Genomic DNA, 19,226 nt, shown 5'->3' on the forward strand with positions numbered 1-19,226 from the left:
GTTCGGACCCTTAGTAAATAAGCCCCAATGTGCTTTATTTAGATCATCAGGTTACACTTTCATTCAGCTTCTGAACATTCACTACTTCTGACACATAGAAAAAGAGAGATGATGAGATCCATGAGATGGATATAAAACACAATGACACTCTCAGCCCTGCTACATCTGAGCTTTAACACACACAGTCAAGACTACTATACCTCCTTCTCCTTCTTTAAAGATCTTATCTGTAGTTTTTAGAGTAAGTCCAGGTGTGGATTAAGACTGGCATGGGCCCTGGGCTGTTTGAATATTATAACCCCTACAACTTCCTACATAAGGTACTAGAATCAAGCTTCTTTGGGAATGGAGGATGTGTCCCTTCTGCCTGCTTTCAATCTGTGGTCTCAGGACCTTTGGAGGACCTTCAAATGGCTCTTGTGTGCAGGATCAGATGTACAAGGATTTCATGGGTGAAGGTCTTTCTCAGTCTTTCTCAAAATTCGGTCTTTCTCAAAATTCGGTGGGTGGTTTGGGTGCTCATGGGCCACCTAGAAGGTTTGGGCTATTGCCCAAACCACCTATATTATAATCCACTACTAAGTCTCTGCACGCCGCTTGCCGGCAGGAATTGTCTTTGTCTGAGCTGGTCTTGTAATGCAGAGGGGAGGGGCTGGAGGCAGAGAGCACAATACATCTTGCAGACAGCAGAAGCTATTCATCAGAAGAATCTGCCCTGCCTGTAACAGTGAATTAGTTCATGTGTTATTTTGTTATCTTGAGTATATTTAAGAATCTGGTCTTCTTGGGAATACCCCTTTAATGCTGTTCATCCTCTAAGGAGCAGTTCTGTTACTGATCCTTCAATGGCAGAGATATTTAACAACCTCATTGCATCAAAGGTGTCTCTACTTGGTTTTGGGTTCATTCACATGTGGCCTTTTGGTATGCTTTTAGGCGCATGTGACAAAACACATGCATTGTACATGTTACTATGCATTTGGCTGCTTTGAAAGCGTTTTGCTTCATTGCTGGAAGTGCAAGCAGCTGTGTTAACATTTTACTAGCTGCATACACTTATAGTAATGAAAGAAAACGCTTTCAAAGTCAGCTAAACGCATGGCAACATGTAAAACTGATAATACCAAAAGACCAGCTGGTAGACCAGCTTTTTGTCTAGGTGGCAGGGACAAGCAAAGCAAATAATACTGGGAAATGTAGTGCACGCTACTCCTGGAGAATAAGTATTGGTTGACTGCTCATTTTATCCTCTGCCTCACATTACCAGCACTGTACATATTATGCAGGGGTTAAAATAAATCAAAATAAATTAAGAAAAGCTCAGGCTTTAGCGCCACCTATAGTACTGATGACAAACTACAACCAAAATCCACTTATTAACAGTGAAGTCCCAACACGGCATAAGCAGTAACTTATTGCTTCCTGTTCTTCCTTATCTTTCAATCATATCGACACCCTCGTAGCTTCTCTCCAGGTTCTCTCTGTAGAAGAATGGTGGGTCCAGCAGGATGACCTCCTAAGATATTGCAGTTCTGTCAACACCTTATTGCTTTTCCCGCAGTTCCAAACAGCCAATGAAATGTTGCTTTAAAATACCGCGAAAAGCAGCATCTCTTAAGTTGCCTGGGACTGCAGGTGGATTTGGTCCTATTTAGTGAACTCTGTCCTGGGGTGATGGTCTGAGTGCCTACAGAAATTGCTCTGAGTGCCACCTGCGGCACTCGTCCCATAGGTCCACCACCACTGGCCTATAGTATAGCATCCACCCTATAATTTGTTGAAAAGAAAGATGCACATTTTGGTAACATATTATTTCTGATTTCTGATAACTTGAGGCTCTTTTATGAATATACTGATATAAAAACATATAAACATATATTGTTGCTATTAAGTCACTGCTGACAAGTTCTCTTTCCTTTGCTGCTGTGTTACAAATGTTCTCTGCATTATAAAGTATTGCAGTATTAGATGATCATTATAAATAAAAAGAAATATTAATAGAGCAACTTCATCTAAGGTAAACCTCATGTTCATCTTCATGGAGGCCTAACATGCCTTCATGTTTTTCATCTGTGTCTGATAGATCCTTCCAGAGCAGTGTGTACATCCCTGTAAAACATAAGCACACAGGAGGTCTAATGATACACTACCAGGTTATGTTATAGTTAGGCTAAGTTCACACTGATTCTATTACATAGTTATTTGTAGCAGAGTAAAATTGTGCAGGCCTGCGTATTTTTCAGCTATCTATAACGGATTCATAACGGAAGTACCATTGCAGTCTTGTATCTAATGAATAACCTTTCAGTGAGGGGAAATTGACTGGTAAGAACAGCATTTGCCAATGCAATTCTAGATTATTTCCCTCCACAACAATGTGGCTGTAATGTATGATCAGTATGAATCACCTTCTGGCCTTGCAATATCATTAGTTTTACTAATATTCCACAGGGGAGGCTTTTCTGGTCATGAATATTAATCCACCTGAATGTTTAGTGACTCCTGAATATAGTGACGTTCAATAACTTCTGTTATTGGCACATAATCCACTGTAATCTATGTCATTTTCACATTTTCAGCTTGTCAGTGTTGTATCATAAACCATTTTTTATGGCTAAGCTCCACCCACTTGTTGAACAACTCTTAACTTGTGTATAAAGTTATTCATAAACATGACACTAGACAAATACTACAGTTTATTGGTGAAAATTGCATGAGTATTCAATTTTTATAATAAATCTATCCCACTCAATATAATGGGATCACTGGTAACAAATGAAGCTGCAAGGTCCAAGGCTGAACACCAACTTTTCTTTGGATGTTTCATGTTATAATGATAAAGTATTATAATATAAGAACATAGCCTTGAGATTCAAGAGCTATAGTGTAATAAATCTTGTATCCTGCAGGTGGCACTGTTAACTAGTAAAATATAAAATTCTGTAGACAAAATGCACATTTTACTAAGGAAATTACTATGAACAACAAAATAGCTAAACTATTTATTATTTCCCAATAATGGGAAAACTGGCCAAAAGGTTCAAAAATTGTATCAAGATTACAGTCTTTTTACAATGCATTTTAATGTATGCAGCATCCCCCACTACTTCATCAGTATTCTTTGCTTGTGGATATAGTCCATAAGTCATTCTGTCAACCTGCCACAAAACGACTGGCTCTGCAGTAATGTACTCATCCAATGCAGTACCATCTGTATGTTTCTTCATATGTATGGAATTTATCAAGTGATATGGGTCAGTACTCTTTTCACATACTTAATTCAAAAGAAACGTAATAGTAATACAAACAGTTAATTATAAAAGAACATTGTGTGATGTTGACTTAATTCTTGTCTCCCTACATAAATTTCAATTACATCTGCCAAATTGTGTCCTGGGGAATGCTAAACATGTGTAACTTGGCAGCCGTCCCTTGCACTGATCACAGGCATGCGAGTCCTGCTTTATCATCGGTAAACACCTGTAACTGGAACATTAGCATGTAGAAAACAATGGCTTCTTTGACAGTCACAATAACATGGGCATTTGTAAGGTGTTCATTGTTACATCTGCTAAATGCACTTGGATGAAACTGTGTTTTACTGAAATTTCTGAGCCACAATTTAGAGTTAAGGGGAAAAATTATGGGGAGTGCTTATGCAACACCCCTGCTGATGCATGGGATAGGTAGGTGTTGCGAAAGTGTCCCTCTCCATGTCAGTAGCTACATGGTAAGACTGATCACCTCACTAGGAGTAGGAATGAGGTGGAGAGACAAGAGGAGACAGAGAGCGCTCCTATGGTGTATTACCCTTGATAATATGGATATCAGTGTTGTGGTATTCCACTCACCTCTGAGAGTTGTGCATCAAGGGCACAACTCTTTTTGATGCCTGTAACAATACTCTAAGCCGCTGCCCATTCCCGCTGTTCACTCTCCTGTAAACAGTACACAGTATTCAAGAGCATCCGAATGGGGTGCGTTGATGTTCTCCCCAAGTTTTGGGACATGAGACAGGCGCTGACTTACTCGGAAGCTTTTCCTTAAAAATGGCTTTTTTTTTAAGGAAAAGCTTCCGAGTAAGTCAGCGCCTGTCTCATGTCCCAAAACTTGAGGAGAACATCAACGCACCCCATTCGGATGCTCTTGAACACCTCACTAGGAGGTCTCTAGCATGAGAAACTTGGTAATTGCTCTAAGATTCTGCCTGGGAGGTCATGAGTTAAATTGTATGCTCTGTACTTGCTGTAAGGAAGGAGTGTGCTGGTTGGACAGTGATTGCGACCTCACAAGGGGAGGTTATAGAGCACAATTGTCAGTCTTAGTCAGTCTGGAAAGGGCTTTCTCAAGTGGAAAGTTCCAGAGGAGTCTGTCTAAGCCCAGGAAGCAGAGGTGTTTCAGTCAAGCTGCCTAATAACTTGGCCAGTCAGAGGAGACTAGGCCCAGAACCAAGGTCCACATCAGGACTCTGTTCCATCTCTGTACCAGCCCAGCCTGAAGCACCTAACCAGGCTGTGTGAGGTCCTGAGGACTTGCTCCAACCAACTTCCTCTAACCAGCTGAACCCTTGCTGCTGTTAAGGCCGTTGCTTGCCGTTTGCTGTTCCAACAAAGAACTGCAAGTTATTCTGCACCAGTGTGCCTCTGAATGATCCCTGGATCCAGCTGATTACCACCAAGGGTGCCCCCATCCTCCATTCCTTCTATACATCGAGGAGAAATCTACTCTGTCAGCCTCTCCCTCCATTTTCTTGGACACACCACCTGCTGGAGACCTGTCAGGCTGTGGACGAGGTCTCCGCTCCTGATACCAAGCCCCATGATCATCGCTTGTGCAACACCCCTGCAGATGCAAAGGGTTAAGTAGGTGTTTCGAAAGTGTCCCTATCCATGTCAGAAGCTGTAACATGGGAAACTTAGTAATTGCAGCTTGAAGATACTGCCTGGCAAGGCAACAGTGTATGTGAATAGCCAATGATCAATGCTACCACCTGACCAGGGGGAGTATATTACCCCCTGCTAGGTGAGAGCATATGATTCAGTCAGAGTGAGAGACTTCATCTTGGAATCAGACTGCAGAGGAGACAGTGTGTGCAGCACACCTTCAGTCCTGCCACAGATACCAATCCCAAAAACTGAGGAGACTCTAGCCCAGAGCTGCAGCTTCCACAACTTGGACACAGCACCACCTCAACTATACCAGTCTGCATCTACTATCAGTCTGGTGCACCATTCCTGCAGACCAGTCTCCATGACCACTCCAGTAACAAGAATTCGATGTTAATCGTGTTTGGGCCGTTGCCTATGGTTTGGAGTTCAATAAAGAACTGCAAGTTGATTTGCACAACGTTGCCTCCGTCTGATCCCTGGATACGGCTGCTTACCACCACAGGCTTCCCCATCCAATACCAAGGGACTCATCCTACATCCTGCCCCTGGGAGAAATCATTGCATCAGCCTCTCCCTCCTTATTTCTTGCACACACCACCTTACCAAGCACTGTGACAGCAGCGTGCCCTAGGCCGTACTAGCCAGCTACTCAGGTATTCTGGACCCCAGCTGCCTCCAGGCCCACAAGAAAAGGTTAGGCTCCTGTGGGGATATGTTGCACTTGGCACTAGGCCACATTGCCAGCCTCTTTGGTATTCAGGACCCCAGCTTTCCCCAACCACCCGAAAGAGATTAGGCCCCTGTTAGGGACGTTGTACTTATTTGGATCAGAAATGTGCTACTACTAGAAAAAGAGACCATTACTTAACCCCTAGGCGCACCACGACGTTATACTACGTCCCCGGGGCTAGATGTTTAGCGCACTGGGACGTAGTATAACGTCCAGCTTCTGGGACCGGCTCACGAACAGAGCCGGTACCAGAAGCAGCGGCTGTCAGCTGTCTATCACAGCTGACACCGCGCTGTAACACCCGCGATCGGAGCCGACTCCGATCGCGGGTGTTAACCCCTTACACGCCGCGGTCAAGCATGACCGCGGCGTGTAAGGGTGTTCCTGCTGTGGATCGGATCCCCCGTGCCGCTTACCGGGGGATCCGATCCTCTTCCGGGCAGCTCCGAGGACTGGCATGTGCCCCGGAGCTGCCCGGTCTCCATGGCAGCCAGACCCCTTCTGCTCAGACAGTTTACACTGCTCTACAATAAAATAGTATTGTAGAGCAGTGTATTGAACTTAAACAAGTGATCAGAGCATCACTGGTTTAAGTTCAAGTATGTATAAGTAAAAATATGCAAAAACACTTAACACTACACATTATAATAAATAAAAAATAAATACATAAAATATAAGCCCCTAAAATGTCACTTTCCCATAAAAAACTTAATAAAGTATAAAAAACATAAAAACACAAAAAAACCCTGCATATTTGGTATTGCCGCGTCCGTAACAATCTGCATAATAAAACAGAATTGTTACTGGACCCGCACGGTACACGCCGGAGGAAAAAAGCGCAAAAAACGTTCCGAAAAAAGATAATTTTTAATTAATACCCTATAAAAAATGCTCTAAAAAGTGATTTTAAAAATTTTATGCACTCTAAAATAAGCCCACTAAAAAGAACAACTGTTCTTGCAAAAAATAAGCCCCTAACAAGATTTGTCAGCCAAAAAATAAAAAAGTTATGCATATAAAAAGATGGTGATGCTAAAATGAATAAGATTTTCTCCAAATTAGTTTTTATTCAGTACAATTGAATAAAATACACACAACCCCCACATATTTGGTATCTCTGCGTCCGTAACAATCTGTATAATAAAACAGAATTGTTATTAGATCCGCAAAGTGAACCCCGTAAAAAACAACCTAAAAAAACTCTCTGTGAAAAAGATGATTTTTTATTAATGCCCTTTAAAAATGCTCTAAAAAAGTGATTTTAAAAAGTTACGCAATCTAAAATAAGACCACTAAAATGAGCTATCATTCTTGCAAAAAATAAGCCCTTAAACAGATTTGTGAGGTGAAAAATAAAAAAGTTATACATATGAAAGACGGTGATGCTAAAATTAACAACAATTTTGCCAAATTACTTTTTATTCAGTAAAAATGGTAAAAAATAAAAAATATATATAAATGAAGTATTTTCATAATTGTGGCGACCCATAGAATAAAAATAATATACTATTTTTATGGTATGGTTAACGGCCAAAAAAAAAAACACATAAAAATTTTCCTAAAAATTGATGATTTTCATTTCCTCCACCAACAAAGAGTTAATTAAATCTCACCAATTAGCTGTAGATGCCCCAAAATTACATACCAGAAAAGTGCATCTCATGTGGCAAAAGAAATAAGCCCCTATAGGTCCTCATTAAAAAAAAGAAGAAAATTATAGCCTGTACAATGTGACATAGCAAATCTGATTTGGATGGCGCCTCCTTCCCTTCTATGCCCGGCCGTGCGCCCATACAGCAGGTTACCAGCACATATGGGGTATCCGTGTACTCGGGAGAAATTGGGTATCAAACTTTGTGGAGCCTTTTTTAATTTAATCCATTTTAAATGTTTAATTTTCCACCCAAAATGAGTGTATTGTGAAAAAATATTACAATTTGCAGACTCCACCTCCGTTTTGTTTTAACCCCTATAAAACACGTAAAGGGTTAACAAACTTCTTAAAAGTGGTTTTTCATACGTTGAGGTGTGTAGTTTCCACAATGGGGTAATTTACGAGTCTCACTATTATTTAGGCCTCTCAGTGTCAATTAGAAGTTGAGCAGGTCCATCTAAGTACGGGTTTTGGCGATTTTACAAAAAATGTGAAAAATGGCACCCAAATTCTGAGCCTCATAACATTCTAGTAAAATATGTGGAATCTTAAAAAACCATGCCAACATAAAGCAGACATTTGGGAAATGTAAGTTATGAATTTATTTGGGTGCTTTGACTATCTGCATCAAAAGTAGAGAATTTAGAACGTTGAAAATAAAGAATTTTTCAAAGTGTTTGCCAAATTTTGTTTTTTTTCATAACTAAACGCAAAAGATTTCATCCAAATTTTTAAACAAATTTGAAGTACAATGTGTCACGAGAAAACAATCTCAAAATCCCCTGGATATCTCATAGCGTTCCCACGCTATAACCACTTATAGTGACACAGGCCAGATTTGAAAAATGGGGCCGCGTCCTTTAGGCCAAAAGATGCTGAGTCCCCTAGGGGTTAATATAATGTTTATAAAAGGGTAATCACAAATAATTCTCTGTAGTAATATCTATAAGTTTAGTAGTGTATATGGTTACCTAGAGTAGAAAGTTTTTGAAAGAGTTGGTGAAGGGGAGCACACATCAAGCAGCTGAACTGCTAGTATAAACAATGGTGTGGAATAAATATTTGAGTAGTTTCCTACAGGTGCTATCCTGGAGTATCTCTCTGGTAATAACCGTATAACACAGCATCAGCATGAATTTATGAGGGATCTATCCTGTAAGACTCATCTTATGTAACAGAACTAGATGTGTCAATGGATGTATGTAGCAAAGCTTTTTGTGTAAATGGGTGTATGTTTTTTGTTTTACAGTCTCAAACAACCCATTTAATTGTAGCTGTTTTTGATTAGCTTTTCTGACTCATGCCTTCTGGCTTTGACTCTTTTCCTCTCCCAGGCTGCCATTGAACCATGCCCCATTATTTGACAGCTTCTGTGGCTCTTGAAATCACTGCTCTGCCTATTTGTGCTTAGGGGTTGTCTGCTAATATTCAATTACAGTTTTATAAAGCTCATTTACTTATAGTAAATATTGTGTCATATTTTTGCGCAATGCCTTGTGTAACATTCATGACACATCATCTAAGGTCCTTTAGCCTCCTAACATTAGCAAACTGTACCCCATGTATGTATCTGATCATCTGAAACCACAGCAGCTTCCATGGAGGATGTAGAGGAATAGAAGTCCATGGAGGCATGTTGTGATTTCATATGATCAGATACATGCATGGGGTACATTTTGCAAAAGTAAAGGGTATATGACCGTAGATCACATCACTCTGGTCACAAAAAACTTCTAAAAAGTAAGGTGTCATAAGGCATAGGGAGCAGTAGATGGGAGTTGTCGGCCGAGCTGGACATGGTCCCTCTGATGCCAGGTAATTTAAGATAAAGTTGATTTATGAGAATGTAATGGAAACCATTTTTAGCTAAAGGAAGGGTGTCAGTTAATAGGGCTCCATGGGAACCTGTCACTAGCTGTACTTGTGAAAATGTGGTAACAGGTTCCCTATAAGCAAACCTGTTAGCAAGAATGTGATTTTTAGCTGGTGACATATTACATTCTCCAATGTGAATGTATAACATTGTTTAATTAGTGTTTTGTAAATATTAAAAACTACAAGCACACAAGTCATAACTACACTAAGCTCAAAGCTATAACACAAAGCTAGCTAGAGACACATCACTAATTTAAGCTAATATAGAGGATCTAACAATCTGGCTCTTTGTCCAGAACTATACCCTCTTACAATCCTTTAATCCCTTAACGACGCAGGGTTTTTTCACTCATTTCTCTCCACCTTCAAAAATCCATAACTTTTTCATTTTTCTGTGTACAGAGCTGTGTGAGCGCTTATTTTGTGTGTAACAAATTTTACTTTCCCTTACAATGCAATTGCATTTATTGTTCAATGCCATGTACTGGGAAGCAGGAAAAAAATTACAAATGTGGAAAAATGCGTCACATTCTTGTGGGCTGTTCTTACGACTTTCACTCTGCGCTCCAAATGCCACCTCTAATTTATTCTTTTGTTCGGTACGATCACAGCGATACCAAATTTATATAGGTTTTATTGCGTTTTAATACATTTTCAAAAATGAACGAAAAATCTTACTCTAATAACTTTTTCATACTTTGGTGTTCGGAGCTGTGTGATGTGTAATTTTTTGTGAAATGAGACGACTTTTTCATAGCTACCATTTTGAGCACTGTGTGACATTTTGAAAACTTTTTATTACATTTTTTATTTCATGTAAAAAGGTAAAAATGTCGCATTTTGGGCATTTGGGCGCCATTTTCCGTTATGAAGGTCAACGCTGGCAATAACCGTTTTTATATTTTGATAGATCAGGCATTTTGGGACGTGGCGATACCTAATGTGTTTGTGATTTTTACTGATTATTATGTTTTATATCAGTTCTAGCCACTGGCTCATTGTAACGGATGTTCAGAAACCATGCAGCCTGGGGTCTGACGAAAACCCAAGGCTGTCATGGCAACCGCCCCCCGATGGCATTTGGGGGAGTGATGATCTGAAGAAAGACGGCGGCGCCCATGTTTTAAGTGCCGCCGGCGACTTTGCCGGTGGCAGACAAGAGGTTAACACCCGTGATCGGTGCAAGCACCGACTGCAGGTGTTAGAGATGGGCCTTTGCTGCAATATGCTCAGCCTCAATACACATGATAGGAAGTGGGGAGGGAGCTGCATAAGGAAAGAAGACTCACACCTGCACAAACAAGCTGCAGCTAACCCCATCCCCTCGGGATTAGCTCCACGCTGCTGGCAGCGAGCCAGGTGATGTGAATTAAATTTATATAAACTACTGAAAAGAGTCAAAATGCTGACAAAGGCAATTTTAAAATCAGCATAGCATAGACTATTGGAACCTGTCACAAGCTAGAAATCACATTCCTGGTGACAGTTTCCCTTTTAGTAGAATAATGTATGCTTAGTACATGATGCAGGGAGTGACCCACCTGGAAGACAGGTGGCAAGACAATTCCAAGAATATAAGATTAAGAGCCACAGAGGTGTAGCAACAGAATAGCGAGAGGTAAGACATCATACTTGCCTGACTTATCCATTCTATTTTTGCTGAATACAAACTGGCTATGGAACATCCATAAGTGGCCATTATTACAAGACAACAGACATGGGTAACATGGAGCCACCACATGGTAGCCGACCTCATTACCACTGCAAAATATAAAAAAGTGTTAGACACATAATAAATGTTCATCATTACTAGCCATGTGCACATATACACATCTTTCCTTTATACTTACCATCTTAGGCAGGCTATATTCTTCAACTTGCATTGGCATGCTTTAAAGTAGTAACAGCTCCCTACAAGATCTACCGAACTGGGGAAAAGGAAGCACATGATCTTTATTAAGTAAATATATATATAAAAAAGGACGGCAATAAGAATATATTTTACCACAGGAAGCAACATGTATTAGACATTTCCCCATAGAGATTCTGTGGTCTAGTTCTAAAAATCTGAGATCTGTCCAGTAGTCATGAATACTAGAACAATCTTTATTGGTTTCAACAAATACATTAAACACTTAGGGTGACGGCAGACTGTCTTTCTACAAGGGATGTCCAACCCCCTAGTACACTCAGCAGTTCAGCTGCATAAATATCTAAAGTGAAAACATAGAACCATGAGGATTTAGCTCCAAAATATTTATCAAAGAGGGCTTGCTTTCAAGCCATGTCATGCCACTCTTGCAGAACCTCAAAGTTACCAATATAGAGGAATACCCTGGAATTTTGGTCCAACAGATGTTGTATTTAATTACTTCCAAATAATTAATGTATAGTTGAATACATAATGCCATTTCACTGCCAAATGTTGTGCCCAGAATAACCCAGATTTTTGGGGTGTGGCACAATTTGACACAAAAATTGGGCAGTGAAATAACATCCTTCTGGAAAAATGCAATTTGTACCTTTTTGGAAGACACTCCCAGGGTCAAAAATATCACAAAATAACATGTCTTAACCTTCTGAAGTGGAAACTGAAATGACTGAAACACTGTAATTTTTACTTTGCACAGCATTTTCACATAGAATTTTTAAAAACTCCTGTAGGGTCAAAACACTCATTACACCCCTTGGTAAATTACTTTAGAAGTGTAGTTTCCAAAATACTGCTGTGTTTATGTTTTTTTTACACTATATTTATTGGAGCCACAAGGCTCCAAGCAACAAGGCGGATTGAATGACTCCTCCTGTCTCTAACATTAAGTTATCACATTTCAGTGGTTAATCTTGTCACCAGATGTTATCATAACTCAGGTGTGGCATGAAATGTTCATTTTATAAAGTAATTAATTCCAAAGTCATATAACTGCCATAAAAGACAGCAGACTGTCATATTTTCCGAGAGTGTCTGGCTGAGAGGCTGGAGAGGGAGCCTCTCAAAATCTTGGGCTCTGATGCAGCTATAACCATAGTTCTGGTATCAGATACAAGACATGAATTTTATGTTTGAAACCATTATGTTGTCAAGCAGTTGAACAGCTTCTAGATCATGTTTGTTTCATGGCCCAGCTTGGTGGCATCATTCAGAAAATCAACTTTAAAAGTGTGATGTAAATTGGTTGTACAAAGTAAGGAAGGCGGAGAGTTTAACACTGGAGTCAAGCTCTCCCTGATTCTGAACACCTCCACCTTGACATCATGCGCCGCACTTCATGAGATCTGGTCAATGATGGACCAGGGAGAGCAGGACTTCAACTCTCAGCCTCCTTGACTTCATAAAACATCTCACTTCAAAGTTGATTTTCTGGATGATGTCACCACACAAGACCATGAAAAGAACATGATCAAGAAGCTGATCATCTGCTTAATAACATACTGGTAGTGGCTTATTAGGCCAATTTCTGATGACAGGTTCCCTTTAATGAAGATATGTGGAAGAATCTGAGAGAGGACTCCGACAGGTATGTATACTTAGCTTTATTACTACCATATAAGTGGTAGATTTCCTATAACTGTATTCTAGGTTATCAAATTGTGTAGTACTTTATCTAGATAGGCCCCTTATGCTTTCATAGTAAATTAGTTAAGGTGTGGGCAGCACTATTTTTTCGAAGGTTTGAGCTGATCTAGGTCTAGGTATTAGAAGAGTAGAATTTAGCATCTTGTATAGAATATTCCAGAACCTTAACCCCTAAACGCAAAAAGACTTTCCTGAACATCCTGTTGCGTAATGGGGGAGTATGAAGCGGGCTCACAGGCTGAGCCCTCTTCATACTCACCAGGTGTTTGCTGCACAATGAAGCAAACACCCATCGCTAACCAGAGGTGTTAACCCTTTTCTCACCGCCAACATTAACGAGCCAGCGGCATGTGGGCGGCGCCATGTTGGCTCGCATCGTTGCTTTCCTTGACTTCATCGGGGAGCAGTGATCTATTGCCATTACAGCCTCCGGTCACCCAAAGATCCGAGGCTATCCTGGTTTAGTTTTGCACAACAAATACCCGATCTATCAAAATATGATAACAGTTTTTCACTGCATTTAACCCCTTAACGGAAAATAGCATCCAAAGTCATTTTTGCCATTTTGAAAAATATAAAAAGTTCAATAAAAGTGATCAAAAGGTCGTAGAGTTCTAAAATGGTAGCATTGAAAACGTCATCAAAATATAGATACGTCATTTGGGGCGCTCAGTGAAAGCCATAAAATCTAAACCCACAAGAAAATGGCTCAAATGCGTTTTTACATCATTTTCACTGAATTCAGAATTTTTTTCCCGCTTCCCAGTACACGGCATGGAATATTAAATACCATCACTATGAATTGCAATTTGTTATGCAGAAAGCAAGCCATCACAGAGCTCTTTACATAAAAATATAAAAAAAGTTATAGATTTTTGAAGGAGGGGAGTGAAAAATGAAAACGCGAAAACAAAAAAGAGCCTGGTCCTAAAGGGTTTAATGCAGGAAGGGTAACAGACTGAGGCACTAATATTAGAGCCGGCTTTGGAAGGTAGAGCTCTGCAGCAGGCCTGATGGGGTTGGATTACCCTCAGGTGTGATAGCAACAGAAGGTTTGCCGTGTGGAGATCTGTGGTATTCCTTAGCACTCACAGAATGATCAGGATACTTCCAGCCAGAGAGAGTAAAAGAGGTACACTTCCCTATGGGAGGAGTTTAGCATCTAACCAAACCTTGAGGCAGATCAGGCCTGAAATGCATCACAACACAACAGTTCTGATTGATTTGTAAAGCGCTACAGATTATGATGGCGCTATATAAATAAAGATTATTAATATTATTATAGAAACTCTCCCTTCCCAGGCAGATAGCTGCATTAACAGTTATAAACAGTAGATTGCGCACAGAGGTGATCCAACTCTACAGACAGATACCAAGCTATAGGAGCAATATTTTGAAATGACTGCTTTGGCAGGGCCGTTACAGATGGACAAAATGTCAAATACTTCAAGGATGTCTCCTGCCACTGATCTGAAATATTGCCTGAGGAGATGGATGGACATTCAGCAGGTATTTTATTTATAAGTATTCATTTTATGTTCTAAGAGTGATATGGAACTTCCTATCGGGACCACCACTCCACTGATATCAGGATGTTGATGAATCGAAGCTGCTAAAGGCTCAATGCAAGCAACAGGAGTGACAAGGGGCAGCCCTGCCTTGTGGCGTGTCTAAGGAAAGCACGCTTTATGTGGCAGACATAAAATTATTTCATATTGATTTATGTTGAGGGTGAGAATATTTGTAAAGTGATCATTATACTAGTGCTTTTTCTATGGGATGTTTAAACTGTTGTTGTGTACACTCACTCAGTAGGAGGGATATCTGTGGAAAACATCTCCTCGTCCGTTCCTCCCAACAGCTCGGCTTTCATTCCACGTGTGCACAGCACCTGCCTACAGAAACTGCAGTGCAAAATAGAGACTTGCCTTTCCTTAAAGACTGACGCCACAAAGGACATGATGCTGCAAGTGGAAAAAATGCTTATTAACACACAGTACTTTGTTGAATATATCAGTATATGCAATTAATATTATATACAGGAAGACAGAATATACTTGGAAACTTTTTCCTTGAATGTTTTCCTTGAATAAAATGGTGATGATAAATGGTCCTCACATTCCAATATTTCCTAAAGCCAATAACAGTCAACATTATTATAGTTTTCTGTAAATATTGGGCACCTAGAACAGTTTTGCTCTTAGACACTTTGATAAATCTCCCCATAGACAAAGTGAAACAAAGTCATGAAACAAAGACTATCTGAGACAGTCGGAGACAGTCGAAGACAGTCAAAGACAAATACAGAGCAGTCAGGGACAAACAGAGACAGTCTGAGACCGAGACACACAGAGAAAGCTGAAGTCAGATACAGTCAGACACATTTGAAGACAGACAGACACAGTCAACGACACACAGAAAGGATTTGAGTCAGAGACAGAGATAATTTTTGTTGATCCATTCAATTTTGTTATTGTTAAACCGTTATTTACTATCCTGGGCAATGCCAGAAACCACAGCTAGTTTCTTCATATAACTGAAACGATGAAACGATATAACTGATAAATCCCTTAACATTCCTATGAAGGAAGTAGATTCACTGCAACAAAAAATGGGAGAGACGGCACGCACGCCCTCGGCAGGCAGCAGGAGCGAGGATGCGGCCTAGTTGAGAAGCAGGAGCGCTGGAGAGGTAAGTCCAGGCCGGGGGTGCCGGGCCACATGGAAGGGCACGGGTGTGCCCGCAATCCGTACCGAGGATCGCGGCTGCGTCCGTGATACAATTTAACTGTACGGTTTTGCCAGAAAGAAATTCTGCATGGCAAATCCACATGTAAAACATACTGTGTATAGTTACCCATATTGCCATTATTTTTTTAAATCTATTAGCCCTATATATAACACCTACTGTGTTATTGTAAATAATTCTAAATAATCTCAATCTCAAATTATCAGGTCAAAGACCTATGGTCTTGGAACCCAAATCCACCTGTCTGGATGCTCTATGAAGGGAATAAATAAAACTAATTTTTATACTTTCCTTGATGTGAGTCCAATAAGGCACATGGGACTCACATCTGCAGATCTCATATTGGCACCTCCTCTAGCAGTGCAGCAAGTGAACCCGGGATAGCAGACCGTCTTCATTGTGTACGCGCCTATGGAGCTTGCACGGTATAGGAGGGCTGTACTACGGCATCTTACCACAACATGCAGGGGCCGGGTGGAGCAAGGAAGGAGGTGTGTATTACATTTTTTTAATATGCCTGTCTAAAAAAAATCATACAGAGCCATTTGGGACATTCAAATGTGGATGTTTCAATGTCCTAAATCCCCCTGATGGATTCCCTTTAAATGGAGTCTATCAACAGATTTCACTGTATAAAGCTGAAGACAATGTTACGTAGCATCCCTGGAGATCTGAGTATCCATAACTTTGTGTGTGTTGTTAGTTGCAACAGAACTGTGAAAAATGCATTTATTTTCCTGGATTGTAGCTGGATTCTGAGCACTGTAGTGCACTGGTATATGAGATCTCTTCACAGAGCACAGCCCTCCTCTCTGCTCTGAGTAAGAGTAGTAGCAGGCTTCTGGTTAGATATTACAGCAGAGAGGAGAGACTGGAGAGGAGTTTGATACAACCAAAAAGTCTTGAGACAACTATTCAATTTTCAACACTTATGCATGTCCAAAAAATTATTACATTGTGTTAGATTAATTAGAGAATTAGAAACAGTAGCAACATACCAATAATAAGAAAATCTATTCCCCAAGTACCACTAAACAAAACCACATTGAGCTAGCACTTCCTTTACTAAAGGAAACTTCCCTCTTCCAAAACAGGAAAGTGACAGCTGACAATAGCACTGCAGGTGTCCATCGCTGACATATACAGTAACTGCTTCATTTCCGGATCACATGGGTTGTATAATGAACGATAAGTGTGACAGCTGTAGCCAGAGCGCTCATGTCAGTGTTACTGCTTACATATAACATTAACCCCTTAGTGACTCGCCTATTTTGGGCCTTATTCAACAAGTAATTTTTTGCACTTTGCTTGTCGCAAGCTAAGGACAATTAGGCGTCACAGCCTTCTATTAGGCATGTTCATGGTATACCACATGAACTATTACTATATCGCAGCTATTCTGCAAGCATCAGAAACAAGCTTTAATCGGCTAGATTCTGATACAGATCCCTCCGCAATTCTGCCACAGCGACATGCAGATGTCAACCTTTATATTGCAAAGGCTGATTTCTGAACAACAACTGTGATAAATCAGAGGGGTGTAACTAGGAGATGGAGGGCCCCATAGCAGACTTCTGAAAGGGGACCTCCTTCTCCCTTAAAAAATGTACATATTTGAAAACGCACACATGTAAGTTACAATCACACACAGTATATACACACTTTATACACATACAGCATATACAAACATGCATACAGTACCATATACACCCATGCATCACATACTCAGACAGGATACAAGATATACATACATAAGCAGTATATACACACCACTCACTGTGGTATATATCAAATACACACCCAAAACCCCAGACCCCTGACAATGGGCGCCATAGCATCTGCTATGGCTGCTACCCCTGTAGTTATGCCCCTGATCAATCCCATATATTACATAGCTACTGTATGAGGATGTCACATAAAAATTCCACATGGTAAATCTGCAGCATTCTGCAATGTATGTGTGCAGATACCCTAAAAGATATAAAAGTGCTGCATTTGGTCAGGCTAGAGGTTTATGATGAATGGTTCCATCATCACTACTTTGTCATGTATGTGACAAACATTCTTTCACTTGTGTGTGGGAAGCAGAGTAATAAAACTAGCCATTGAGAAATGACATGATGCAAAATCTAAGTAAGTATACTGATGATGTTGTTACTCTCCCAGTTGCATCATGATAAACACTATACATGATTCAATCTATTCTAGCACATTCCATTAGACGCAGCAGCATGGAAAGAGTTAATGTACCTGATTAGAAGCCACAGAGCATCCTCTACTTTCACCCTCCGAGTGGCCTCGCTTTGGTTTGAATCTCCCCCATATTATGACCTCTCCTCCCCCACTCACACTTCCTTTCTGATAACCACAATACAAGGAGAAATTCACATACATACACATATTAATATGATAAACCATATAAATATTTATTAAACCATATAACACAATGATAAAAACATTTTTAAAAACACACAACATGATAATGCAGCAGCACAGGTCAGATAAGTATACTGTATACAAAAATGTGCATGAAAGGGAAATACCTCTGTATTACTCAAAACTGCAGAGATAAATGTAGAGCTCAGAAGTAAACAATGTATGAAGGGTTCAATTTCCAAAAGACATAAACGCCAAACTGAGGAGAATAACACGAATCGAGCAAAAAGTGGAATAGAGATGGAAGATACAGACCAAGTTTGCTGGCAGTCCACGTGTTTCACGCCTCAAAGCTTCATCAGGAGTATATATATAACACTGCCGGGAGCGGAATAACTATAGATACTTCACCCTCCCCTTTATAAAGTACATATGAAGCATATGCAAACCTTAGAGTATCTGGCTGTAGAATAAGCTAACTGCAACATCAATCAGCCAGCAGTAAAACACACCACCACTACTCCCAGTGAGCAGAGAGAGGGCAGAAGTAACATTGTGCACCAAGCAGCACTTTCTGTAAGCTTCAAAAAAAGGAAGGTCAAAAATTAAACAACACTGATGTCATTGTTGGTACCGTGAAGCCCAGAACCTAGATGATACCAGAGGTCTGTACAACACATGTACCTAAGGGTACTAGAATACAACCATACATAAATAGTAAAAACATGAAAAATAAATAGAGACTGGGTAGATCAGGCATCTAGTGGTAATAGTTTATAACAAAGCAAAATAAAAAAGTGAAAAAAATTGTGAAGTGATAAGTAAAAGTGACATGCAGCTGACAAGAGAAAATTAAGTGACAAGGCTAACGTAGAACACGTGTAAGTACAATAAAGTGCAAGTGAACTCGAATACCGTATACTCGTGTATAAGTCGAGTTTTTTAAGCACAAAAAATGTGCTGAAAAAACTCACCTCGGCTTATATACGAGTCAATTAAAAATAAAAAAACTTAATACTCACCCTCCGGTGTCTGGATCGTTGGCGCGGGGCCCGATCTTCGGCGCAAGGCTCTGCCGGCTATAGAAGAAAGAAGAGAGAAGAGGAGATCGGGAGCCTTGGGGGCTGGCTTTATACTATATAGGGCTGGCTGTATACTATATTGGGCTGGCTGTATACTACTTGGGGCTGGCTGTATACTACATGGGGGCTGGCTAGCTGTATTCTACACCTTTGGCTTATATTCAAGTCAATATGTTTTCCCAGTTTTTGGTGGTAAAATTGGGGGTCTCGGCTTATACTCGGACCGGCTTATACTTGAGTATATACGGTATATATAAGAGCCAACATTATGTAGAAGAATTATGTAGAGAACAA

At 40.3% G+C, this 19,226-nt stretch overlaps 1 protein-coding gene across 1 annotated transcript; it reads right to left on the reverse strand.

Moving 5' to 3' along the window:
• Positions 1-1,628: 1,628 nt before the first annotated feature.
• On the reverse strand, positions 1,629-18,380 carry FAM72A (family with sequence similarity 72 member A). Its single transcript, XM_072133121.1, has 5 exons — positions 18,166-18,380; positions 14,534-14,689; positions 10,999-11,076; positions 10,785-10,909; positions 1,629-2,109 (listed from the first exon to the last, which is right to left on the reverse strand). Exons 2-5 carry the CDS (start codon positions 14,683-14,685, stop codon positions 2,009-2,011), a joined length of 456 nt encoding a protein of 151 aa, XP_071989222.1. The 5' UTR covers positions 14,686-14,689; positions 18,166-18,380; the 3' UTR covers positions 1,629-2,008.
• Positions 18,381-19,226: the final 846 nt, after the last annotated feature.

The sequence above is a fragment of the Engystomops pustulosus genome, chromosome 2 (genome assembly GCF_040894005.1).
Source record: "Engystomops pustulosus chromosome 2, aEngPut4.maternal, whole genome shotgun sequence".
NCBI classification, from domain to species: Eukaryota; Metazoa; Chordata; class Amphibia; order Anura; family Leptodactylidae; genus Engystomops; species Engystomops pustulosus.

What these genes read in the sequence shown, in the direction of transcription:
- FAM72A (XM_072133121.1), bottom strand. Translation starts at nt 14,685, where the DNA reads ATGTCCTTTGTGGCGTCAGTCTTTAAGGAAAGGCAAGTCTCTATTTTG. An exon ending in ACAGATATCCCTCCTACTGA is followed by an intron (nt 11,077 to 14,533) that starts GTGAGTGTACAC and finishes CCTTTTCCCCAG; the next exon opens with TTCGGTAGATCTTGTAGGGA. An exon ending in AATATAGCCTGCCTAAGATG is followed by an intron (nt 10,910 to 10,998) that starts GTAAGTATAAAG and finishes TATATTTTGCAG; the next exon opens with TGGTAATGAGGTCGGCTACC.